This window comes from Salvelinus sp. IW2-2015, unplaced genomic scaffold, assembly GCF_002910315.2.
Source record: "Salvelinus sp. IW2-2015 unplaced genomic scaffold, ASM291031v2 Un_scaffold912, whole genome shotgun sequence".
Classification (NCBI taxonomy): domain Eukaryota; kingdom Metazoa; phylum Chordata; class Actinopteri; order Salmoniformes; family Salmonidae; genus Salvelinus; species Salvelinus sp. IW2-2015.
In genome coordinates, this window is record NW_019942644.1 from 242914 (window position 1) to 266290 (window position 23377).

The 23377-nt window shown below is 42.3% G+C and overlaps 1 protein-coding gene across 1 annotated transcript in view; it reads left to right on the plus strand.

Annotated features, from left to right (window-relative positions):
* The first annotated feature begins 4403 nt into the window (after positions 1 to 4403).
* itprid2 (ITPR interacting domain containing 2) overlaps positions 4404 to 23377 on the plus strand; it is a 56997-nt gene continuing 38023 nt past the window's right edge. Inside the window, exon 1 of the mRNA XM_024136419.2 lies at positions 4404 to 4524. Coding sequence (XP_023992187.1) covers positions 4439 to 4524 — 86 coding nt within the window. The 5' untranslated portion in view covers positions 4404 to 4438. The remainder of the gene's footprint in view (positions 4525 to 23377) is intronic.

A 23377-nucleotide genomic window follows, 5' to 3' on the forward strand; every position in this document is an offset into this window, starting at 1 on the left:
TAATATAAATATTAACATATTAGGCCTACAGTTGTAATATAATAATAATTAAAGTAGTATAAAAGTATTATAATTTGTAGGGAACTCAGAATGATGTCCAATAGTGCACTACACACAGTGTGTGCAGCTGTAGTGTATGTGAGCATTCACTGTAAGGTCTACGTTGTATTCGGCGCATGTGAGAAATACAATTTGATTTGACTTGGAATAAAAGTTTGGGAAAAAGTAAAGAAATCAATTTTTTTAAGGCAAAAAAACGCACCTTTTCGTAAGGCAAAAATAATGTTCAGGGAATCAATGTTGTAAAATGTTGGGAACTTTAATTGTATGTCTTGTTGTTCTATTAAAACACAGATAACAGTCACCCATATATCATAATTACATCCTTCCTTATCTGTTTTACTACATTCTTCGAAGAAGACAACAAAACGGTAWTCGTAACTTTTGTTTTTGTAATTAAGAAAAACAGGTGCCACTCGAATATGTGATGACATTATGAAWTGTCATTGTTTATTCGTTAAGAACGGGAACGCATAATATGGGTCAATAAGATTTTAGTTGGCCTGGGTGAAGGAAACCTTGACGTCACTGTCACTGATATGTGCACAGGCACACTGTCAGAGATCTGTATTTCTCACAACAGAGCAATAAATGTTTTTGCTTCCTAAAAGTTGTAACAATTTTTTGGGAAGGATGCTGCCTGCGGTTGCATTGGAAATACAATGGCGTCRTCTTGTGGTGGATATGAAACATTACATTGGAGGCAGCAGGTGAGTTTATATTATMCTTTTAATCTTTAAACTTTGCTATAAAGTTGTAGGGGAGAGCGAGGTAAGTTGTCATTCGGGTAAATTGTCAAACTGTTCATACCTCTAACACTAGAGGCGCAATCTCAAATAGCTACTTTATGTGACCACATGTTCTATGGTCAACTTCGTGTTCACATGTGGTCAAAAGTAAAAAATTGGCAGTTACATTTTATGCAATAAAACTTTGTTAGGTATGAATGTTCAAAATTATAATTTTGCACTGAGTAAAGGAGACAATACCGTGTCTTTTGATACTTTAGTTGCAGTCCTATGTTGAGCTAACCTTGAGATTTAGCCAACAATAGCACACATGTCAGTTTGGGACAAGTGGTCTCAATGATCTTGGGCAAGTCTTCACATGTGACAATTTGCCCCAGTATACATAGACACATAGAACATGCTCAAAAAACAGTGTGATATTGTCTAATCAGCTCTGATAATAGTATTAAATGTTACTGTAAATGGATTATCATATATACGTATAGTTTAGAGCAGCAGACATATCCCTGGACTACACAAGACAGGCTTTGGTGTGTGTGTGTGTGTGTGTGTGTGTGTGTGTGTGTGTGTGTGTGTCTACTAACACACTACATGCCTACTGTATGAGACAGTATATCCACACACACACACACACACACACTACTTCATACAGTGTCATGAATTTAGTGTGGCGTTATGAATTGCATTGTGCCAACAAGGATAGTAGACAGGGAGGTCGGAGTAATAAGCCTGTAATGAATATGTAATTGCAATGAGGAAATGTGTTTTTGAAGGAAGGAAGAAGGAAGGAAGGAAAGAAAGAAAGTGGGGAAGGAAAGAAAGATGGTTAGACATTATAAAAGAAAGACAGACAATGGCAGCACACCACCTGGCATAATGTCAAAGGCAGTGAGACAGGTGAAGTTACAGAACAAATCAATCAGGAGTACGGCAAAGGATTTTGACATAAATGACCGTACTCTGACTCTGTATTGTTAAAAGGTTACCAGAGAAGAAGTTGAAAGTCAGACAGCCATGCCAACAACAGTGGTTGGCTATACAAAGCCGCAGCAGGTTTTTTCACCTGATTTGGAGCTGCAGCTTGTTCAGTGTATTACTAGGTCAGCTGACATTTATTTTGGTCTGTCTCTAAGTGAGGTCAGAAGACTTGCCTACCAGTTTGCTGTGGCACACCAGGTGAAGTTCGCGCCAATGTAGCAGAAAAAGAAAAGGCCAGCTCGGAGTGGTTTACAGGCTTCTTAAAGCGGCACCCAAGTCAGAGGCAACTAGCCTTGCCAGGGCAAGTAGCTTCAACAGAGAAAATGTTAATGCTTTCTTCGACAATGTATCAGAAGTGCTACAGAGATATCAATTTGAACCAGGAGACATATGGAATGTCGATGAAACTGGGGTGACCACTGTACATAAACCTGACAAAGTGATGGGCAGACGTGGATTCAAACAAGTAGGGTCACTGACCTCCGCTGAAAGGGGAACCCTCGTCACACTGGCCTGTGCTGTCTCAGCCACAGGGAATAGTATACCTCCATATTTGATATTCCCCCGTGTCAACTTCCACAATTATTTCCTGATCAATGGGCCACCTGGCAGCAAAGGAGGGGCAAATCCCTCTGGGTGGCTGAAAGACGTGCACTTTGTTGACTTCCTAAAACATTTCGTCGAGCATACGAAATGTTCAAAGGAGAAGCCCTGTTTACTCCTTTTGGACAACCACGAGTCTCATCTGTCCATTGATGGACTCAATTATGCCAAAGAAAATGGCATAATTGTGCTGTCATTTCCACCCCATTGCTCTCATCGGCTTCAACCCTTAGACAGGTCTGTCTACGGGCCGCTAAAGAGGCACATTAACATGCCTGGATGAGGAACAATCCCGGAAGATAATGTCAGTTTATGACATTCCTGGGATTGTGGCAATCACCTATCCTCTGGCTGCAACCCCCCTTGAACATTCAGGCTGACTTTTGCACCTCAGGCCAGGCAATTTATGTGTGCCAGAACTGTGACTCAGAAGATGAGTCTGATTAGTCAGATACGGATGTAGGTCGTATAAACTGTTACAAAACCGTGCATTAGTGCATCAGTGTTTAAACACCACGTCTGTTTTGTTAAGACTTGAAACATTTAAGCAAGTTATCTGCAGTATTACATTCCATTCCGATTACAACAATTACCGTGGATCTATGTGCACGCCAGAGAATGTTAGATTTCAAAGTTCAGAGTAAGGTGGTCGTGCCACTTAATGAATGTGTGCTCTTCCAGCATTATTGTTTTGATTGAAAGGCATGATTTGCCAGATTCTCTAGGCATGATTGTTTTTATTTTGAGTTCTTTAATGAAGTTGAATTTGGTTTTGAATTTGAAATTAAAATCAATATTCACAATTAATAAGTTGTGTTCTTATTTGTTGATAATCCAATGTGACAACTTACCCGCTGATGGGGAAAATTGTCACAAGTGCATACTTTCTATTTAACGGTCTACAACTCCGTACTGAAATAACATATTAAGATGTAATGAATACAAAATATGTGCCCAAGACTTCCTTCTTTCATTTGGTATGACATTTATACCATTGTGATGTATTGTGCCCAGTAAATGTTAGACAGCGTGAAAAGTGTGACAACATACCTCGCTCATTCTTACTTTCACAGTTGTTAAAATTATAAACACCTAAAACATTTGAAAAGCTTCTGCAATAGTGTAGGCCTAACCTAGTCAAAAGTTCCTGGCATAGCCATTAGGTCAGGTGGGATTTCAAATGTCCATAAATGTGCACAATACAAACGCTTTCCAGAGGTGGATCTGGATGGGTATTTGGACAATTTATTAGCAGCAAAGATGAAAACACGCATAGTTACAAGGTGTAAATGAGTAAGGTGGTCGTGCCACTTAATGGATGGTAACAAATTACATTTCGATTTTGAATTTCTGAACAAACAAAAAACTGCTTCCCTACTTCCAGGTCACCTGTGTGCCAAAGGCCTAAATGCACGTGATCAGTGACCCATGACTCAACATATAGTGCCCTCTAATGCAGTTTTTAAACCTCTCCTCGGGGACCCCCAGACGTTTCACAATTGTGTTGTTGCTCTGAACTACCTCACTGGATTTGTCTATGCAAGGGCAAGTTGAATCAGGAATAGTTAAAATAATGATTAGTTGACTAATTTAATCAGGAATAGTAAAAATACATGGATTGGGTGGGCGGTCCCGAGGAGAGGTTTGAAAACCCCTGCTCTAGTGTACAAATTAAGTAGAATATACAAAGACAGACTAACTATAGTCTACAAAACAAAACAACAACATATGCAGACTAGGTCAAAGTGGCTCCTAAACTCTGGGAAAAATAAAGTTATTACATTTTATTCATTTTGTTTTATTGTCAGGACCTGCTCCGAGGAAGTTCAAATACATTCACATTTTTCACTAAAATTTAAATTTACTATTACTAGGCGCCTACTGTATTTCACTGATGTTTGCACTACTCGTATGCCACCAGCAGGTTACAGAATATCCTAGTGGAAGACGTCATCTCATCCTAGATATGAATACAGACTCGCTGGCCGCCCGCCCCTTGTTATGTTACTTTACTCCCTCCGGAAGCGGAAGACTAGTTTTCTTCGTAAATGAAGTTCGGCAAAGTTTGTCAGATTCCAGTTCAACGGAGCTACTTTTCAACGCTTCAAACTCCTTTCCAACCCGCATCACAATGGTAAGTGTTTATGTTTTTATGGAAACAACATACGAGGATAACTCGAAATCTGATGCCAAACTTTTACCGTGGCGCACTTTGCCTGATGCAATTCACATGGACCTCACTTGTCACTGATTTCAACCCTCAAGTAATTTTTGGGAAACAAATTGACGACTTTTATATCAACTGGAAATGTACATGGCAAATGGAAGTCACAAAACAATGTAATTACATAACATGTCGGGCAGTGTAGGCTATGTCACGAATAGCTTTTAGAAAGGTAGTTTAGGATAAAAGGCAAAACACTTCAGGTGGGAGACTAACGTTACACTTTTTTTGTGCAAGACGTGTTGTGAGACCCGACGTGTTCCCAATATAGGCTTTCTTTTTCAGACATTGGAGGCTGAGACATCAGCGAAGTAGTCTACTGTTTTACAATTGTTAAGTCAATAGGCCTATCTCCTTTCCAATGTTCCTCGTCCCATACGCCCCCTCATGGGACACATTATAAACATGCAATGAGTAAACCTGCCTGGACTCCAACGTCGAGCAGAAATGAGCGTTTGAATCAGGAACGTTTCCTCTCACGACCTCTACAAGCTAGAATGTTGAATATAATTATATTTTAACATATCATTTTATTGAACATTCTGACTTGTACAGGTCGTGAGAGGGAACTTTCCTGATTCAAAAGCTCATTTCTGCCCGACATAGAATATAGCATTATATGCTATTCAATGTGGGCTTCCCAGGCAATGAGTAAACATAACTCCTATATATCATGCTTTAATTTCGCTGTGTATTTTGGTTGTGTTTAAATACTGTCCACATAACCTTTAAACAGGTTAGAAGTTGCAGTAACAATCCCTCTACTCATAGCCTGCTTTTCAATAACTTTATTTCCTACATGTTCTGTTCATGAATAGATGTGGGAGAGAAAAAAACTCTGCCAACAAATGTGTATATAAATAGCCAAATAATTTGCATAATATTGACCAACGAGAGAGCCTTAGATTCAGCACTTTCAGGTAAAGTAGGTAAAGCACTTTGTACATATTCTATTCGTACAGGAGAAACAGGACTTAGAACTCATGTCTGGTATTCAGTGTTTTACAGGTTACTGTATATCTGAGTAACTTAGATATATATATCCTTGAAGTAACTTAGATGACATTTATGTTAATGTTGATGCCTGTATGAGGAAATGTTCACAAAAATGTTTTTACATGTTCAAGATAAACGCTTTGCTGTGTGTGGTGACGCACTGCCTTGAAAACCAGGAATTACGCTAAGGAGGTCTGTAGTCTCCTGAGAGGCCAGCCGAACACACAGTATTTGGGGCTATAGAGAGGCCGTAGACAGAACTGGTGTCTGGCATTCTCTCCGGCGCTAACGTGCTTCTCTGAATACAGGTATTGCACAGGGGAGGTCTGTCATCTCTTCAGAGGCCAGCCTATACCATATAAATAATAATACATTTAATTTCTAGTGGCATTCTAATTTACTTTATATCACCAYATTGTGAGCAACCATTAAAATAGGCTTTAATGAATAAGGGCAAAAAACATTAACCAAGAATTAAAAGGTAGCTAGTGGTCTAGTACTTTACAAGATGCACAGAATAATAAAGGTGGCAACAAGGACTAAAACAATAGAACTTGAAAGTAAGATATAGGACCAGCAATAGACATCAGTTGGTAGAGGTATATGCTAGCTATACAGTGGCTAGGGGGCCTTTAGTTTMTCCTGCTGTGTTGGTTTTTATCTTACATATTAAACAGTAGGGCACAGACGTTCCTCCTTGAGCAAACTAGCTGCCTATCTGACTTGGGGTCACATGCTTCGTGTGTGTGTCCCAAATGCCACCCGATTCCCTACATAGTGCAATACTTCTGACCAGAGACATATGGGCCCTGGTCAAAAGTAGTGCACTATATAGGGAATAGGGTGGCCTTTGGGACGTGGCCTGTGTTTTTCTTGATGACRTCATACAGGTGGGTGTGCCACACCTGTGCTGATAAGTGAGTGTTTGCAGAACTAACACAGGTGGATCCACCAAGTAGACTATCACAGGATGCGTGTCTGCATTGAGACCATTGACTACATTTCTACCAGACTTGTGAAAGTGTTGCCAGTAKCTTATATTTCTAAAACTACAGGAGAGAGTTAAGGAAAAAGAACAGACCGGCCTGCATGTCAGAAATGCTCTGTTATTATTCTAGGAGAAGGCCCCTGACTGAATGACTCATGCTTGAAGAATTAGGGACATGTAAAATAAAACAACTCGCAAGCCTTTTAAAGACATTTCATGACTTTGATTTCAAAGGCATGCCATATTTTGATTGAATTATTAATGAATTATTCATGTGGTTTGTAATTTCCATGTAAAAAGATCCGTTAGCATCAACAAGTGAAGTTCATAGGAGCATTTAAAATTAGGTGTCGAGTCTATATTTTTGAGAAATGAAGGCATGTATGCCTTTTTCAAACATTCTCCATTAAAATTAGGAATAAGATTAGAAGAAGAAAAAAATTWGGAATAAGTAAACACTTTGATTTATTGTCAAACAAATGTTAAAGGGGTTTACCTGAAAGTATTGGCCTCATTTGAGATTTGTTTCATTAAGAAATGCTAGCGGCCATGAAATGAATTCAAACGTGAGTTGGTTTCGGGTGTGGTTTGATGTGTGTTCGCAGTTTTGAAGAGTTAGCCAAATTATTTTGCCAATTAGCTTCAGCCGTGGTGTGCAACCGTGGCGAAGGTGGTTTCACTTTGGATAGCATGATGATAATGTGGTCGGTGACAGTTTGCATCTTGAAACATGAATACTGACATGTCAAACAATTTGGGCTTGTGTCAACAGTGGACTAATGGAAAAAAAAATACCAAGATCTTGTGAGTGGATTTTCCTTTAAGAGTTTCTGAAAAACGTGGTCACATACAAAAACTGATGGAGATTCTAAAGCAATTCTGTTACCAAACTTTGCATCTGCACAGTTTTTCCAGTAAATGTGTTTTTGTAAAATGTTCAGTGTAAATTGTTAAAAGTAGGCTAATCCTTGTTCATAGAGTTGTATGGTTTGTTCAACTTTGAAATCAATGTTTTTTGCTTGGCATATAAATGCCAAACATCGTTACCGTGGAATTGCCCTTTTGTACTTTAATAATTTATTTTGGCACAAAGCACAGCTGGTTCAGAACCAGAGCCATGATGTAGAATTACATAAGCTTTCAGCCTGGAAGCATTCCTGATGTTCAGAGTGGTACAGTACAAACCATATCGCGTAGCCTGGATTTCTTTACACAATCTGACTGAGTGATTATGACTCGTGTTAACCTTGTAGAGCAGGACTAGGGGCATCGTTAGCACTTCATTAAAGAAATGACCAGGGCCCGGCTTCCTAAAAGCATCTTAAAACCTCTTAGTGCAGAAATCTCGTTACCGGGATCAAAKTCGACAACATCCGGTGAAATCGGAGCACGCCAAATTAAAAATACAAAATCGTAATATTAAACATTCAGGAAAATACAAGTGTCTTACATCGTTTAAAAACGTAMCTTCTTGTTAATCCAGCCGCTTTGTCAGATTTCAAAAAGGCTTTACGGCGAAAGCATACCATGCGATTGTCTGAGGACAGCGCCCCGTGTACAAARGCATTACAAACATTTTCCAAACAAGCAGAAGCGTCACGAAAGTCAGATATAGCGATAAAATAAATCACTTACCTTTGCAGATCTTCCTCTGTTTGCAATCCCAAGGGTCCCAGCTACACATCAAATGGTCGTTTTGTTCAATAAAGTCCTTCTTTATATCCCAAAAAAGTCAGTTTAGTTGGGGCGCTTGATTCAGTAATCCACCTGTTTCCCTCGATCAAATTGCATACAAATGAATCCCAAAAGTTACCAATAAACTTCATCCAAACAAGTCAAACAACGTTTCTAATCAATCCTCAGGTACCCTAATATGTAAATAAATGATACAATTTAAGACGGAGAATAGTATGTTCATTACCGTAGATAAATAATGAAGTGCGCGCCCTCATCCACGCACGCCACAATACTACAGTCAAAATGTGAGCCACCTAGAAAAACTACAAWTTCTAGCTCATTTTTCAAAAAACAAGCCTAAAACTCTTTATAAAGACTGTTGACATCTAGTGGAAGCCCTAGGAACTGCAATCTGTGAGGTATTCCTTTGATTTTCTCATAAACAAGGATTTGGATGGGCAGACACCTCAATTTTTAAAATTTTTATTCGAGATGGATTCTCCTCTTGTTTTCGCCTGCCGTATCAGTTCTCTTATACTCACAGACATTATTTTAACAGGTTTAGAAACTTCAGAGTGTTTTCTATCCAATACTACCAATTATATGCATATCCTAGCTTCATCTGAAATACCGAATACTGCCACCGGCCCTCAAGAAGTTAAGGCTAAGTTCATTGTTAGAACCTTCGTAGGAACATCGTTAAATCTCTGCGCTGTTTCCCAAAACCATCATTATTGACGTTTAACTTGAAAACACTCATCTACAGCCTACCATAGACCACTCGTAGAACAGCTAACACGTGTTAGGTTCTTATTTTTCAGAGTAAATAACTCACGGACACTAGAGAAGCTTTAACCACGTTTAATCTTTCCCAAAAGTTCTGTACAGCTGAAATCAGACCGTAAAAGATTTCAGACATCACAGTTTATATGCATCCTACTTAAGACACTCCTCCTTACAGTTTATGGCTCCACGGGAAAGAAGGTAACCAGATACCAACCCTGATTACTCCCTTAAGGGGAACTGACCTCACCCATCACYTCCTGACCTTAACCCCTTCACCTAATTCACAGATATCCATCTGTCTTCCCTATATCAATACATCGCTCTCCTCCATCAAACACATTCCAAAGCCTTCTGTCTTTCTTCAGAGAACCATTAACTTCTAACACAACACCCAGTCTCTTTCATTTCCTATCATTCATTTACTATGTAAATGATCAATGATCAAAGTTTAGCCGATTCCAACACACGGAACCCAAACCGGCTGCACGTGTGCTCCATCGTGCATAAATGTATTTTGTCCCCCCACACCAAATGCGATCACGACACACAGGTTAAAATATCAAAAYAAACTCTGAACCAATTATATTAATTTGGGTACATGTCGAAAAGCATTAAACATTTATGGCAATTTAGCTAGCTAGCTTGCACTTGCTAGCTAATTTGTCCTATATAGCTAGCTTGCTGTTGCTAGCTAATTTGTCCTGGCCTATAAACATTGAGTTATTTTACCTGAAATGCACAAGGTCCTCTACTCCAACAATTAATCCACACATAAAACGRTCAACCAAATCGTTTCTAATCATCTCTCCTCCTTCCCGGCTTTTTCTTCTCTTGACTTTATATTGCGATTGGCAACTTTCATAAATTAGGTGCATTACCCTCGTTCGTCTTTCAGTCACCCACGTGGGTATAACCAATGAGGAGATGGCATGTGGGTACCTGCTTCTATAATCCAATGAGGAAATGGGAGAGGCAGGACTTGCAGCGTGATCTGCGTCAGAAATAGAACTGCTTTCTATTTTATCCCTTGGCAAAGCAGACGCTCGTTGGCGCGCGCAATAATTGAATAATATAGATTTCTAAATGTATTTTGCAGCGCTCGCGACGCGAGTGTAGTCAGCCTGTAAGTGTGTCGCTAGATGCTTTTCTTGCCCTGCCGTGTCACTTTATGCACAGAAATCTCAGCTAAACAGAATCACATGGTTTATCCGCCTCTGTGACCGCCGATAACTTCAGAACAAAGTTGTCTGCAAATACAAACTTTCCAATGTCTTTGCAATTGATACAAACAAGCGACATATAAAAATATGCTTCAAATGAAACAGATGACTGCATTAAAATATAAACAGTGGGCTCTATAGGGCTCTTTCAATCATATAGAAATACGTTTCATGTTCAGTCATTTGAGTTTGTGGAACTTGAACTTGTGGGCTACTGGCTGTATTTGTCTCAACATATTTCATGATGTGTAGCCTAATATATGTACGCATTTTTATTGGGTAAGCATTAGAATAAGCCGCCAGAATATTTGCAGCCGTATGCTGTAATATCTCTCTAGGAGCTGATCCATCGTCAGCATTGTGAAATAATTATAATGTTAAGGAAAGAGTTGAAAGGAGAAAGCTGATCCGAGAGCAGTGCTCTCTTTCTTTCGATCCTATCAGTGTTCACCCATGCTCCAACGACGCACTTAGCGACCATTCGCTCTCTGCATGGTGTTTTGGGAAACGCATGTTACGTCTTCGGCCGTTGTAGGAAAGTTGCAGGGTTAAAACCTAAGCCTAAGTTCCATCACTATCGGGAAACCGGGCCCAGGTATTTAGAAATTATTTTGTACACACTAATAACCTATGAAGTATGTATGAATGGGCTATGGGGTTGTGATGTAAAGTTGACTGCTGGATCTGAATCTGATCCTGTCCTTTCACGCACACTGCTGTGAGAGAATGATCTCAGCCCGTGTGAAATGACCAATCTGTAAACCGATGTTTCAGGTCAGTCAGCACATGAACCAATGTACAAGACATTGTTATCAACATCACAGTTTGTTCTCCATGGTTTGTTTGTCTGGCCTGCTTCAGGTCCTTGTAGTCACGTAGCACAGAAACAACACTGCTGAAGGGTGACGGGGGGGGGGGGGGGGGAGGGGGCTTGTGTGTGTGTTTTCTCAGTGCAATCTGAAGGTCTTGGGGCTCTGCTATGTCTGGACACAGGAAATTAAGTTGGCCTGAGTCCCACAAACAGAATAGCTCCCATTTACTGTAACCATGAGAGGGGGAGAGAGACGGGGTCAATACCAACGTGACATCTGGGGAGTAGTGTGGGTTGCTGGGGAGCTTTGTTTGTGATTTCCAGATGTACAAAACTTCAACCTTTCCGTGCTGTTGATTTCTTCCTGTCACGCTGTTCTTTGAGAGACTTTGAGGGAGAATCCTGAATCTTGTAATCATGTAATCATGTTTTTGTCATAATCATAATTGCGATTGCCAGTAAGCCTCTATTTTGATTCATCTAGCTAAGTATTTGCAGGTGTACTGTAGCAGGCTAAAGTCCTAAGCAGTGTGCTTTTGCCTTCTCATTCCTATTTCATAACCAGGATTTTTTGCAGCCAGTATCAGCAAGATGTCGAACAGCCAAGGAGAAACCTAACGCCTTATTATTCAAAGCCATGTTTATTTTATGAAAATTATTCATGCAATCACTGTAAAATGTAGCCAGCACATCTCTTACAGTACTACCACAGAGTTTCTAAACCCAGAGGCGCAACATCGTAAGACTTCCGGGAATGATTGCGAAATAGACCAAGCAGACCAGGCCGGGGGTTGGGATTGAAAATTAAAGTGCCAAATCTTCCATAGTTGTTCATTTTCTCTATCTAAAGGCGTAACCTTGATTCGAGCCAATGTCTTAAGTAGCTCAACGTGTTGTTACTCTAACCTCGTGAAAGTGACAAACTGACATGTTTTCATTTGTCAATAACAACTTTAACTGTTCATTCTCAGCTGTAATATGAAAAGTAAGCCACTAATGTAACAATCCTCTGCCAGGGTTATTGCATTGCTACAGCTCTCTTGCTCTCTYTACCTCTAATACCTCTTTGCCCATCTATCTCTCCTAGCCTCTTTATCGCTCCAAATGTTTGTTTTACACTAGTCAAACGGAAGCCCAGGGCAACGCTGACCTTGTTGGGTGTTAATGATTTACAATATGATAATGGTGCTGGACGGTACATGGTGTGTTGCTGTATTCTTGGCTGGTGGTATAGCTTTGCTGGCCAGACAGGCAAACAGACAAAAACCAGGGGACATGATGGATGGAAGCGGGCATAGAGAGGCAAAGCGGCAGAGGCAACGGCATGAGGAGAGGCAAAACAGCGGGCATGAGGGAGAGGCAAACAGAGCGGGCATGAGGAAGGCAAAACAGCGGGCATGAGGAAGGCAAACAGGCGGGCATGAGGAGAGGCAAACAGGGCGGGGCATGAGAGAGGCAAAGCAGGCGGGCATGAGGAGAGGCAAACAGGCGGGCATGAGGAGAGGCAAACAGGCGGGCATGAGGAGAGCAAAACAGCGCGGGCATGAGGAGAGGCAAACAGGCGGGCATGAGAGAGGCAAACAGGCGGGCATGAGGAGGAGGCAAACAGGCGGGCATGAGGAGAGGCAAACAGGCGGGCATGAGGACATGTGTGGGGAAGGCAAACAGGCGGGCATGAGGAGAGGCAACAGGCGGCATGAGAGGGCAAACAGGGCGGGCATGAGGAGAGCAAAACAGGCGGCATGAGGAGAGGCAAACAGGCGGGCATGAGGAAGAGAGGCAAACAGGCGGGCATGAGGAGAGGCAAACAGGCTGGCATGAGGACGATGTGGGCGGAGAAGGCAAAACTAGGCGGGCGATGAGGAAGGCAAACAGGCGGCATGAGGAGAGGCAAACAGGCGGGCATTGAGGGAGAGGACAGGCAAAACAGCGGGCATGAGGAGAGGCAAACAGCGAGGCATGAGGAGAGGCAAACAGGCGGCATGAGGAGAGGCAAACAGGCGGGCATGAGGAGAGGCAAACAGGTGGGCATGAGGACATGTGGGCGGAAAGGCAAACAGGCGGGCATGAGGAGAGGCAAACAGTGCTGAACATGGGAAGGCAAACATGCGGCATGAGGGAGAGGCAAACAGGCGGCATGAGGAGAGCAAACAGGTGGGCAATGAGGACATTGGGAGGAAAGGCAAACAGGCGGGCATGAGGAGAGGCAAACAGGCGGGCATGAGGAGAGGCAAACAGGTGGGCATGAGGACATGTGGGCGGAAAGGCAAACAGGCGGGCATGAGGACAGGCAACAATGCGGATGGGCAAGCAAACAGGCGGGCATGAGGACAGGCAAACAGGCGGGCATGAGGACAGGCAAACAGGCGGGCATGAGGACAGGCGGGCATGCGGACAGGCAGGCAGGCAAACAGACGGACATGTGGGCGGACATGTGGACGGACAGGCAAACAGACCGGCATGTGGACAGGCAGGTAGGCAGCCTCAGCAGGTGAACACAGTACAGGACAATGTTCCCAGACTGTTTTTGGCAAAGAGGCAGTCAGTCTATCCAGTCCTCTCATTGTGGAAGCGCCCTGCAGGGGGCTTGGATAAAGCAGGTGCTGAAAAATGAATTTGCTGCAGATTGTGGAGCTGGTCACTTTGAATTCCAAGATGTTTTTCCGAGAAGCACTGTTAGTCTCATATGACTCGACTCCTTCTCCTCAATTGAGTCTCATGTCTGTCTGCAGGACTGGTCCAAACTTTACAGTGAATTTGTGAGCATTAGGCAAAGCTCCCGAGAGATGCATGTAGATCTAATTAATGGTAAGATTAAAGTGTGAGAGAAATKACAAAATCACTGAATTCTAATTAGGCCGAAGTCATAATGCTGTTTTGCCAGACAGTGATATGTGACCGTCTCATAGATGGCCTTTGTAGTTTTATGGTTATTCATGGGTCTTGTATGAAGCATGTGATCTGTAGATTAGGACTTGGCCCATAAAGTCTTAACTAGCCTAACCCCTGACCTCTGTCTTGCAAATGGTGAGTTGACTTTGCTTATAAAACATGTTATAAAGCCTGAAGATGCAGTAGGATAGCTCTAATAGTTTGTGTCCTTCTGTGTTGCTGGCTGGTGCATAGCAGAGCTCCCCTACCCCTGTTCTCCTCTTCTTGTCCCTGTAACAGCATGTTCAGCATACAAAGTGTACCAGTGAGCAGGAACAATGAGGAAAGCAAACAGCCAGAGAGGAACTGAACAGTTTATTACAGTCCTCTCTTTTACCTGGTCATTAAGGCCTAGGGCCTAACTTCTAGCCTGCAGCTCATTGACAGTCATATGACTGAAACTCATGCAAAGCTATGTTAAATGATCCTCATGGGTACTATATAACCACATGTTAATATAATGTTTTCACTAGTGTAATTACAGCATTATTACATCTGAAGGTATAAAAGCACTTTTAATGGTGCACTACTTTTGAGCAGGGCCCCAAATGTGTGTGCTATATAGGGATTATGGGTGCCATTTGGGATACATCCTTAGTGGTTACCTCCGGTCTGCTCGACTCTACAAGGGGATCGAGGGTTAAAGTGACAAACACTCACAACCATTCTCACTCTCAAGCTCACTCTCAAACTCACTCTCACTCTCAAGCTCACACTCACTCTCAAGCTCACACTCACTCTCAAGCTCACACTCACTCTCAAGCTCACACTCACTCTCAAGCTCACACTCACTCTCAAGCTCACACTCACTCTCAMGCTCACMCTCACTCTCMMGCTCACMCTCACTCTCAMSCTCACMCTCACTCTCMASCTCACMCTCACTCTCAMGCTCACMCTCACTCTCAAGCTCACMCTCACTCTCAAGCTCACACTCACTCTCAAGCTCACACTCACTCTCAAGCTCACACTCACTCTCAAGCTCACACTCACTCTCAAGCTCACACTCACTCTCAAGCTCACGCTCACTCTCACGCTCACTCTCACGCTCACTCTCAAGCTCACTCTCAAGCTCACTCTCAAGCTCACTCCACTCTCACTCTCTGGAGAGTGTTTCCGCCATGTCAGTCCTGGAGCCTCTTGAGGTCAAGCACAGTTTGATCTTCCTCAAAATGTATCCAAGATTTATCTTACCTTCACAATGCCACGACGACGCTTTGTTTAAATTGAAGTGGAAACGTAGGCCTAAGCTCTACCCTGTTGGAATGTGAGCTTCACTAAAATACCAAAATGCTGAAGGTTGCTATAAGCAATGGGTAAAAATGTTCCTAAATAAAATGCAGTCTTTTACATATTTGAGTTATTTAGATGGAAATGTCAAAGTTATAATATTTAGTGAGCGTTTGAGACTCTTTGACTTAGGTGGATCATTCAGGTTTGTTCGGGATTTAGGCTACTTGAGTCATCTCTCTCCTCTCAATTCAAGGGGCTTTATTGGCATGGGAAACATATGTTAACAATGCCAAAGCAAGTGAAGTATGTAATATACAAAAGTGAAATAAACAATAAAAATGAACAGTAAACATTACACTCTCAGAAGTTCCTAAAGAATAAAGACATTACAAATGTCATATGTGTGTGTGTGTATATATATATATATATATATATATATACACAGTGTATATACAATGTTTATGTATACCATCTCTCCATGCCGCTTTCCACACATACCTAGCCCCGCCCCCTGTCAAGGAGCACTTTTGTTGTTCCTCCACCACAAGACACTTCATGGTCAACAGAGCACATGCAATGTTGATGACAGCAATGCATTTTTTCACTTTGCTTCTTAATATAAATCCACTAGCGTTCTATAATTACACTATTCATTTGTGTGTCTTACATCTGCGAACACCTAGTTTGTCTTTTCTTAGCAAGTTGGGCCTAAAGCTTGTTAGCCGCTAATGCTAATTTCTAGTTAGCTGGCTAGTTATCTAATAAATGCAATTAGCTATACAGCCTGCCAAATACCAGTGATAGTGTAGACCTAAATCAGCATTCACCATATTGTTTGTGCAACAGTATTGTTTAAATCAAAGAGGAATACGCGAAGCATGAATATGTTAGCTACATGAAGTAGCTAAGAGAGAACATTAAATGTAGCCAGAGATTATAGGGTTCCCTAGGAAACACTTGTCAACAATTACCCCTGGCGTTTCCATTCGTTGGCATGTCAAACAACACTGTATTCAAAGTGCCCACTATTATATTCTAGCTATAGAATTTGAATAATTATTATATTTCTGTGATTCCAACAGTTCACCCAAATGTTTTGGCTCTAAATCACAAGTCAAATCGCAATTGYAACATTTTGTTAAAAATAAGGCCTAGGTTGTTTGGCCTTATGGCGCAACCATTTTAATTTTAAATTTTTTGGCCTACGTCACAGGCTACCCAGAGACACACCCCATCCCTGTCATGTTATTGAGTTGGTAGTTTAGCTCTATATCTCCAGTCCTTAGTGCCTGTTGGTTTCAAATGGTCTTGGGGCTGGTTCCCTAGACTCCCTGGAGAACAAAGAGAAAGGCCACAGGAAGGTGACCCACCTCAGCCCTCCACTGAATCAGGTCGACGCCCTGCGCTACCCTGCTCTCTGAAACAATATCACAATAGAGAATGGAGGGTATTTGTGTCAGTCAGTGTGCTGCAGTGGTAGCCAACTGCCCAAGTTGGTAGCTAGCTAGACATTTTTATCAGAAGAAAAGGTCAGGAGGCTGTGTGCGTGTGACGAAGCAGTAAGGCGGCTGGAGGCCGAGGTATTCTGTTACCGTTCTAGACAAAGCAGGTGCGGCTCAGAACCGATTCTCTCCATATAGTGCACTACTTTTGACCAGAGTCCATAGGGCTCTGGTCAAAAGTAGTTCACTGTGTGGGGAATAAGGTGTCATTTGGGATGCAGACTGCGTCATAATTGACCACAGAATGTGTTGAACTTGATGAAAGAAGTTTGGCATAACGAAATGCCATTGTTTGCACAGATATAGCAGGCCTATTTTTCCAGAAGAAGTAGCCTATGTTCCTTATCATGTAACMTTTATTTTTAGGTCATTCTCATTTAGATCAATTTATTTCGTAAGATAGAGCTGTAGTAAGATTCGATACTGTGGTTGACCCATTTTGACCAGCCATTTGAACTCTGCTTAAGAAAACATCATAGTAGTGCTGCTGTGAAATKATGTTTGTTTTAAAAGGTCATACATAACCGATAGATGGGAAAGAAGAAAAACAGCATAGTAGTTTGTCCCTAGAGGCAAGATCCTTGAGAAACTAGACAGAGAATTTTTATTTGCCGATGCTTTAAAGTTAACCCCCCACCCCACCCCAGAGACATACACACACACACACACACAACCCAAGGGGTTGGAAGCATGATTAAATAACTTGTAGGCCTACACTCCTGAGTTGTCCGTTAATCTCAGGATGTTCTTTCAGGATCTTTGCTCCTATGAGGACTTAACTGTTTACATGTTAACCTACTTGTTGGCTAAGTGGAGTTCTTACTAACAAGTGCTTTGTTTTGTCGGGACTTGGGAGTTGATGCTTGGATCGTGTTCATTATGGTTCACCGTAGCAAAACATTTTGCAATTGAACAGTTAAACAAATGTTTCTTAATGGACAAGTTCATAAATGTTTTTATTCTAATACATTGGATAGATGCAGTGAAATGTGTTGTTGGTCAGCTGTACCTCGCTCCTGGAGCATATTAGGGTTGATTGCCTTGCTCAAGGACACAATACAGATTTTTCACATTGTCAGCTTGGGTATTCGAACCAACGACCTTTCAGTTACTTGTCCAACGCTCTAACCACCTGGCTACCTGCCGCCTATATTCAGTTAGGACCTCGCCGCTTCACTCAGTTTCGGCGCATTTCCTTTTGTGCCTACTGGACACAACCCTGGTCTGTCTGTGTGTGTCTGTATCCAACAGTGCGGTGTCTTTGTCTATCTTTGTTGCTGTTCAGCAGCTTGGGTGTTTGGGACGTGGGGGCTGTCACATCACGATGGGTGGATGGATGATGGGTCACATTTGGCCCATGATGTGGGAACTGAGACATCCTTAGTTCTGTTGAAAGGGGTCAGGGGGTAGAGGGGCTGATGTGTGTAGGGGGTGCAAACTGGGACCTAAATATAGATATCCTCTTTACAACATGTTTGGTCTTGAGGGTGTTTGATGTTAATAGGCGAGATAGCAGCAGAGTAGTGTTTATTCTGACCAAGCTGGACCAGCAGCAGAGTAGTGTTTATTCTGACCAAGCTGGCCTGCCAGCAGAGTAGTGTTTATTCTGACCAAGCTGGACCGCAGCAGAGTAGTGTTTATTCTGTCCAAGCTGGCCGCAGCAGAGTAGTTTTATTCTGTTGCAAGCTTGGCCTGCAGCAGCATAGGGTTATTCTGTTCAAGCTGGACCAGCAGCAGAGTAGTGTTTATTCTGACCAAGCTGGACCAGCAGCAGAGTAGTGTTTATTCTGACCAAGCTGGGCCAGCAGAGACGTGCTGTAGGATACATACATACACACACTTTTGTAGCACACTCCCACTGAACTCCAGCTGTTCTGTTCTCTATGTCCTTGACTTTCAGCTCCAGCCCAGGTGTTTACCATGGTCATTGTTGCTAAGCTAACGTTTCCCTTCTAGTCTCTCTGTGCTGTGCTTGGTTTGTCTGCCTTTCAGACAGGGAAAGTCTGTACTCTGTACAGCAATCCACTATTGTTCTGCAGTGTCAGCACAAAAAAAATATTTATAAGGAGGTAAGGACTGGAGATGACAGTTTCAAACGGCCTGGCCTAGCACACCCTGATACGAAATAGCTAGTATCTTTGCTCCAGGCAAGGGGTGTGTCCCAAATGGCACACTATTCCCTATATAGTGCATTACCCATGGAGCTCTGGTCCAAAGTAGTGCACAATGTAGGGAATAGGGTGCCATTTGGGGTGTATCCAAGGCGTTGTTAGTCAGTTTGGGTGTCTGATCCGGTGGATAGGCCTATAAGTGCAAAGAGTGATTATCAACACAGTTGCTATAATAAAGCGACCCCTCACTACACTAATCCGTCTTGGCCTCTTTCCTTCTTTCTCACACTTGTTTATCCAACATYTTATCTGCATATGAGACTCTGCATCTGTGTATATTTGGGCTCAGAGATGATTTAAGCTGCTAGATTACTTCCTCTGTGTCTCAGGGTACGTACCAAATGGCCCCCTGTTCCCTATATAGTACACTATAGGGCCATGGTCATAATAAGTGCACTATATAGGGAATAAGGTGCCATTTGGGATGTAGGCACTGTCTCTTAGGCCAAAAATCAGGATCTGTCTTCAGGAAGCACAATGAATGAATGAATGCTGCTAGCCTGGGTTCTCTAACTGATTGTCCGTGTGTAGAACAGAACTGATTTGTTCAGAACAGAACGTAGCAAGGTAGGCCTTATGACATCCACAGCTGTACTGTTGTCGAGTAGTGTAGCAAGCCAGAGGAGAAGCACATCAGTCATGGCACTGACAGACAGTGGTGACCTGTCCATCYCGCTCTCTCATTCTCTCACACACACACCTGTTCTTCCTGTCCCACTGAAGAGAATACCCTAAGAAAAATAAATGATGAGAGGTGGAAGAGTTGAGGGAAGACGGCTTTGTCATGTGCAGCACACAGTTGGGCTGACTGATCTGTCTGTTGCAGAGTCTCTCCTCCCTCTCTCCCATATCTCTCTCAATCTCTCATAGGCAGTGGAAGGAGTAGGCCTTTGCCCTCACTGAGTTGGGAGGCAGTTATTTAGATAAAGGGGAGCTTCCCCAATCCATCTCCCCCAGCCTGTACCCATTTAAAGCAGAGTATGTAGCCTTGTACAGACATGATTGTTTAGTAAAGTGGATGTTTTTCCACAGGTCTAAAATGGAGTGGAGAGAGGAAGGCTGTGGGGTTGTGTTTACAGCTGAAGAACATCCCATTCCCTCCATTTCAAAGATGGACTGGAAACTGTCACTTTGCATATCAYTACATTTACATTTTAGTCTTTTCGGTGCCTTGCTCAAGGACACATCGACAGATTTTTCAGTCTGCTCAGGGATTTTAACCAGCAACCTTTCGTTTACTTGCCCAATGCTTTTAACCGCTCGGCTAACTGCCGCCCGTATACTGCCAAGTCGCCAACCAATGTTGAAGGCTATGTCTAGAACTTCACTATTATGGATTCAGTGTCGAGCCTTGGAAGAATGTGATATGATTGATTGGGATGTTTTGCTTGGGAACATTGACTAATATGGGGAGATACTTCCTCCAGAAGTAAAAGCTTCTCCCAAGTGGATGTGACACCTACTCCCGTTGCCTGCTGCACTGCTGCTTGGACTCCACCTGGCGAGCTGTTCACCATCTGTCGTGGTTGTCTACCCCCCCCCCCCCGAGCAGTGACTCTGAACTTACAATGGCTAGCCCCAAGTCGTTATATATTTAAAAATTGCTATTTGCCTCACGTCTCCTGCATGCTTTGTTGACTGAATTTTCTTTACCCAACCGTGGGACAGACTGTTTGTTCCTACACTCGACTCTGACAGTCTATTGGTTACGCTGACTTTGTCCTCCCATCCTATTCTAACAACCTTTGCCGGCTTTGTATTCATGTTACCTGATGAAATTGCTGTACAATATGCTCTTGTTGTGATCTGATGCACATTCAGATGTCATAAATTATCACTGCAGAGCTCTCCCTGTCTTATGCCGTGCCTTGATTGTATTACTGTTGATGTTATCTGGAAATGTGCATGTACACTCTGGCCCACCTACTGTTGCTAGCCCTTTTCTGACTTGTGCTCTGATATCTGCTTCACTGATTTCTGCTCTCGTAAATGCCTGGGTTTTCTGTACGTTAACACAAGAAACTTATTACCTAAAATTGATCAATTTTAAAGTGTGGGTTCACAGCTCCAATCCAGATGTGTTGGTCATTACTGAGACATGGTTAAGGAAGGGTGTTTTGAATACTGATGTTAACCTTTCTGGTCAGATCTTCCAAAGGTGGGGGAGTGGCAATCTTTACCAAGGATCACCTTCAGTGCTCGGTTGTCTTCACCAAGGCTATCCCCAAACAATTTGATTTGCTGGTTTTAAGTATTAAACTTTCAAATAGCTCTTTGTTGACTGTTGCTGGGTGCTATCGTCCTCCATCAGCACCGGCCTGTACCCTACCTGCCCTAAGCTCTCTCCTGGCACCTTACACTAAGTCTGAATTGGTCCTGCTAGGTGACTTAAACTGGGACATGTTTAAACCACCTGAACAAGTCCTTTAGCAATGGGACTTCCTAAATCTTTCTCAGATTATTACCAATCCCACAAGGTATGACTGCAAACACCCAGAAAAGGATACTCTTCTTGATGTTATCTTCACAAATAATCCTGATAGGTATCAGTCTGGTGTTTTCTGTAATGACCTTAGTGATCACTGTTTTACAGCCTGTGTTCGTAATGGCTGCTCAGTGAAACGACCTGTCCTGATTTGTCATAGATAGTCTGCTAAAAAACCTTGAATGAGCAAGCATTCCTTCATGAACTGGCCTGTGTAAAATTGTATAGAATCAGCTCGATCCCCTCTGTCGAAGACGCTTGGMCCTTCTTTTTTGATATTTTCAGTGRTATTGTTAACAAACACGCCCCCATAAAGAAAAAKATATTAAAAACAGGTTCAGCCCCTGGTTCGACCGTGATCTTGCACAGTTACGCCACCTCAAGAATTGCATTTGGCGAAAGGCTCAGCACACACATACTCAGGCTGACTGGCTCTCGTTCAGGCAAATGAGAAACAAGTGCACTTAAGCTAATTACTTCAAGGAGCAGTTCTCTCTCTGTGGGTCTAACCCCAAGAAGTTCTGGAAAAYGGTTAAAAACCTGGAGAATAAAACCTCTTCACAGCTGCCCATGTCCCTTTTTATGTTGAWGATGTGGTTGTTACTGACAAGAAGCACATTGCTTTGCTCTTTAATCACCACTTCATTAAGTCAGGATTCCTATTCGACTCAGCCATGCCTCCTTGCCCGTCCAATATTTCCTCATCTCCCACCCCTTCTAATGCGACGATCCCCGATACTTCTCCCTCTTTTTCCCTGCCCCGCTACAAAGTTTCTCCCTGCAGGCAGTCACTGAGTCCGAGGTGCTAAAGGAGCTTCTGAAACTTGACGTAAAAAAAAACAAACATCTGCGTCAGATGGTTTAGACCCTTTCTTCTTTAAGGTTGTTGCCCCTATCATCGCCAAGCCTATCTCTGACCTTTTTAACCTCTCTCTCCTTTCTGGGGAGGTTCCCATTGCTTGGATGGCAGCTATGGTACGTCCTTTATTTAACTTCTTATGGCTGCAGGGGCAGTATTGAGTAGCTTGGATGAACGGTGCACAGAGGTGCCTTTTTGTAGAGTGATTATGAAAATAATTGACAAACGTTACCAAGATTGGATCCCCGAGCCGACAAGGTTAAAATCTGTTCCTAGGCGTCATTGAAAATAGAATGTGTTCTTAACTGACTTGCCTAGTTAAATAAAGATAAATAAAGTCAATTTTTAAATATATATTTATATATAATATATAAAAATAAATAAACAATAAATAAAATAAATAAAATAAATTGGCAAATCAGCGCCCAAAAATACCGATTTCCGATTGTTATGAAAACTTGAAATCGGCCCGATTAATCGCATTCCGATTAATCGGCCGACCTCTAGTCCAAATAGCTATTTTTGTTGCGTGTTTGGATACAAATCCAACGTCAGGAAAGCGCGTTCACTAAAACCTGACGAAATGTCCAAAAGTTCCGTAACTGTCCGTAGATACATGCAAACGATGTATTGAATCAATCTTTAGAATGTTGTTAACATACATCTTGAATAACGTCCCAACCGGAGAATTACATTGACTTCAGATGAGCGATGGAACGGAGCTCCCTCTTATGTGAAGCGCATGGTGAAAGAATGGTCACCTCATGGAGTGGTGACTCATTCCTGTCTCCTCACCCCCTTTACAGTATAGACATCAGACAAAGTTCTACAGACTGTTGACATCTAGTGGAAGCCATAGGAAGTGAAAACTCATCCATATCTCACTGTAATTTCAATGGAGCTTGGTTGAAAATCTACCAGCCTCAAATTCCACTTCCGTTTGGATTTTTTTCCTCCGGTTTTTGCCTGCCATATGAGTTCTGTTATACTCAGACATAATTCAAAAGTTTTAGAAACTTCAGAGTGTTTTCTATCCAATACTAATAATAATATGCATATATTAGCAACTATGACTGAGGAGCAGGCGGGGTTTACGTATAGGCACCT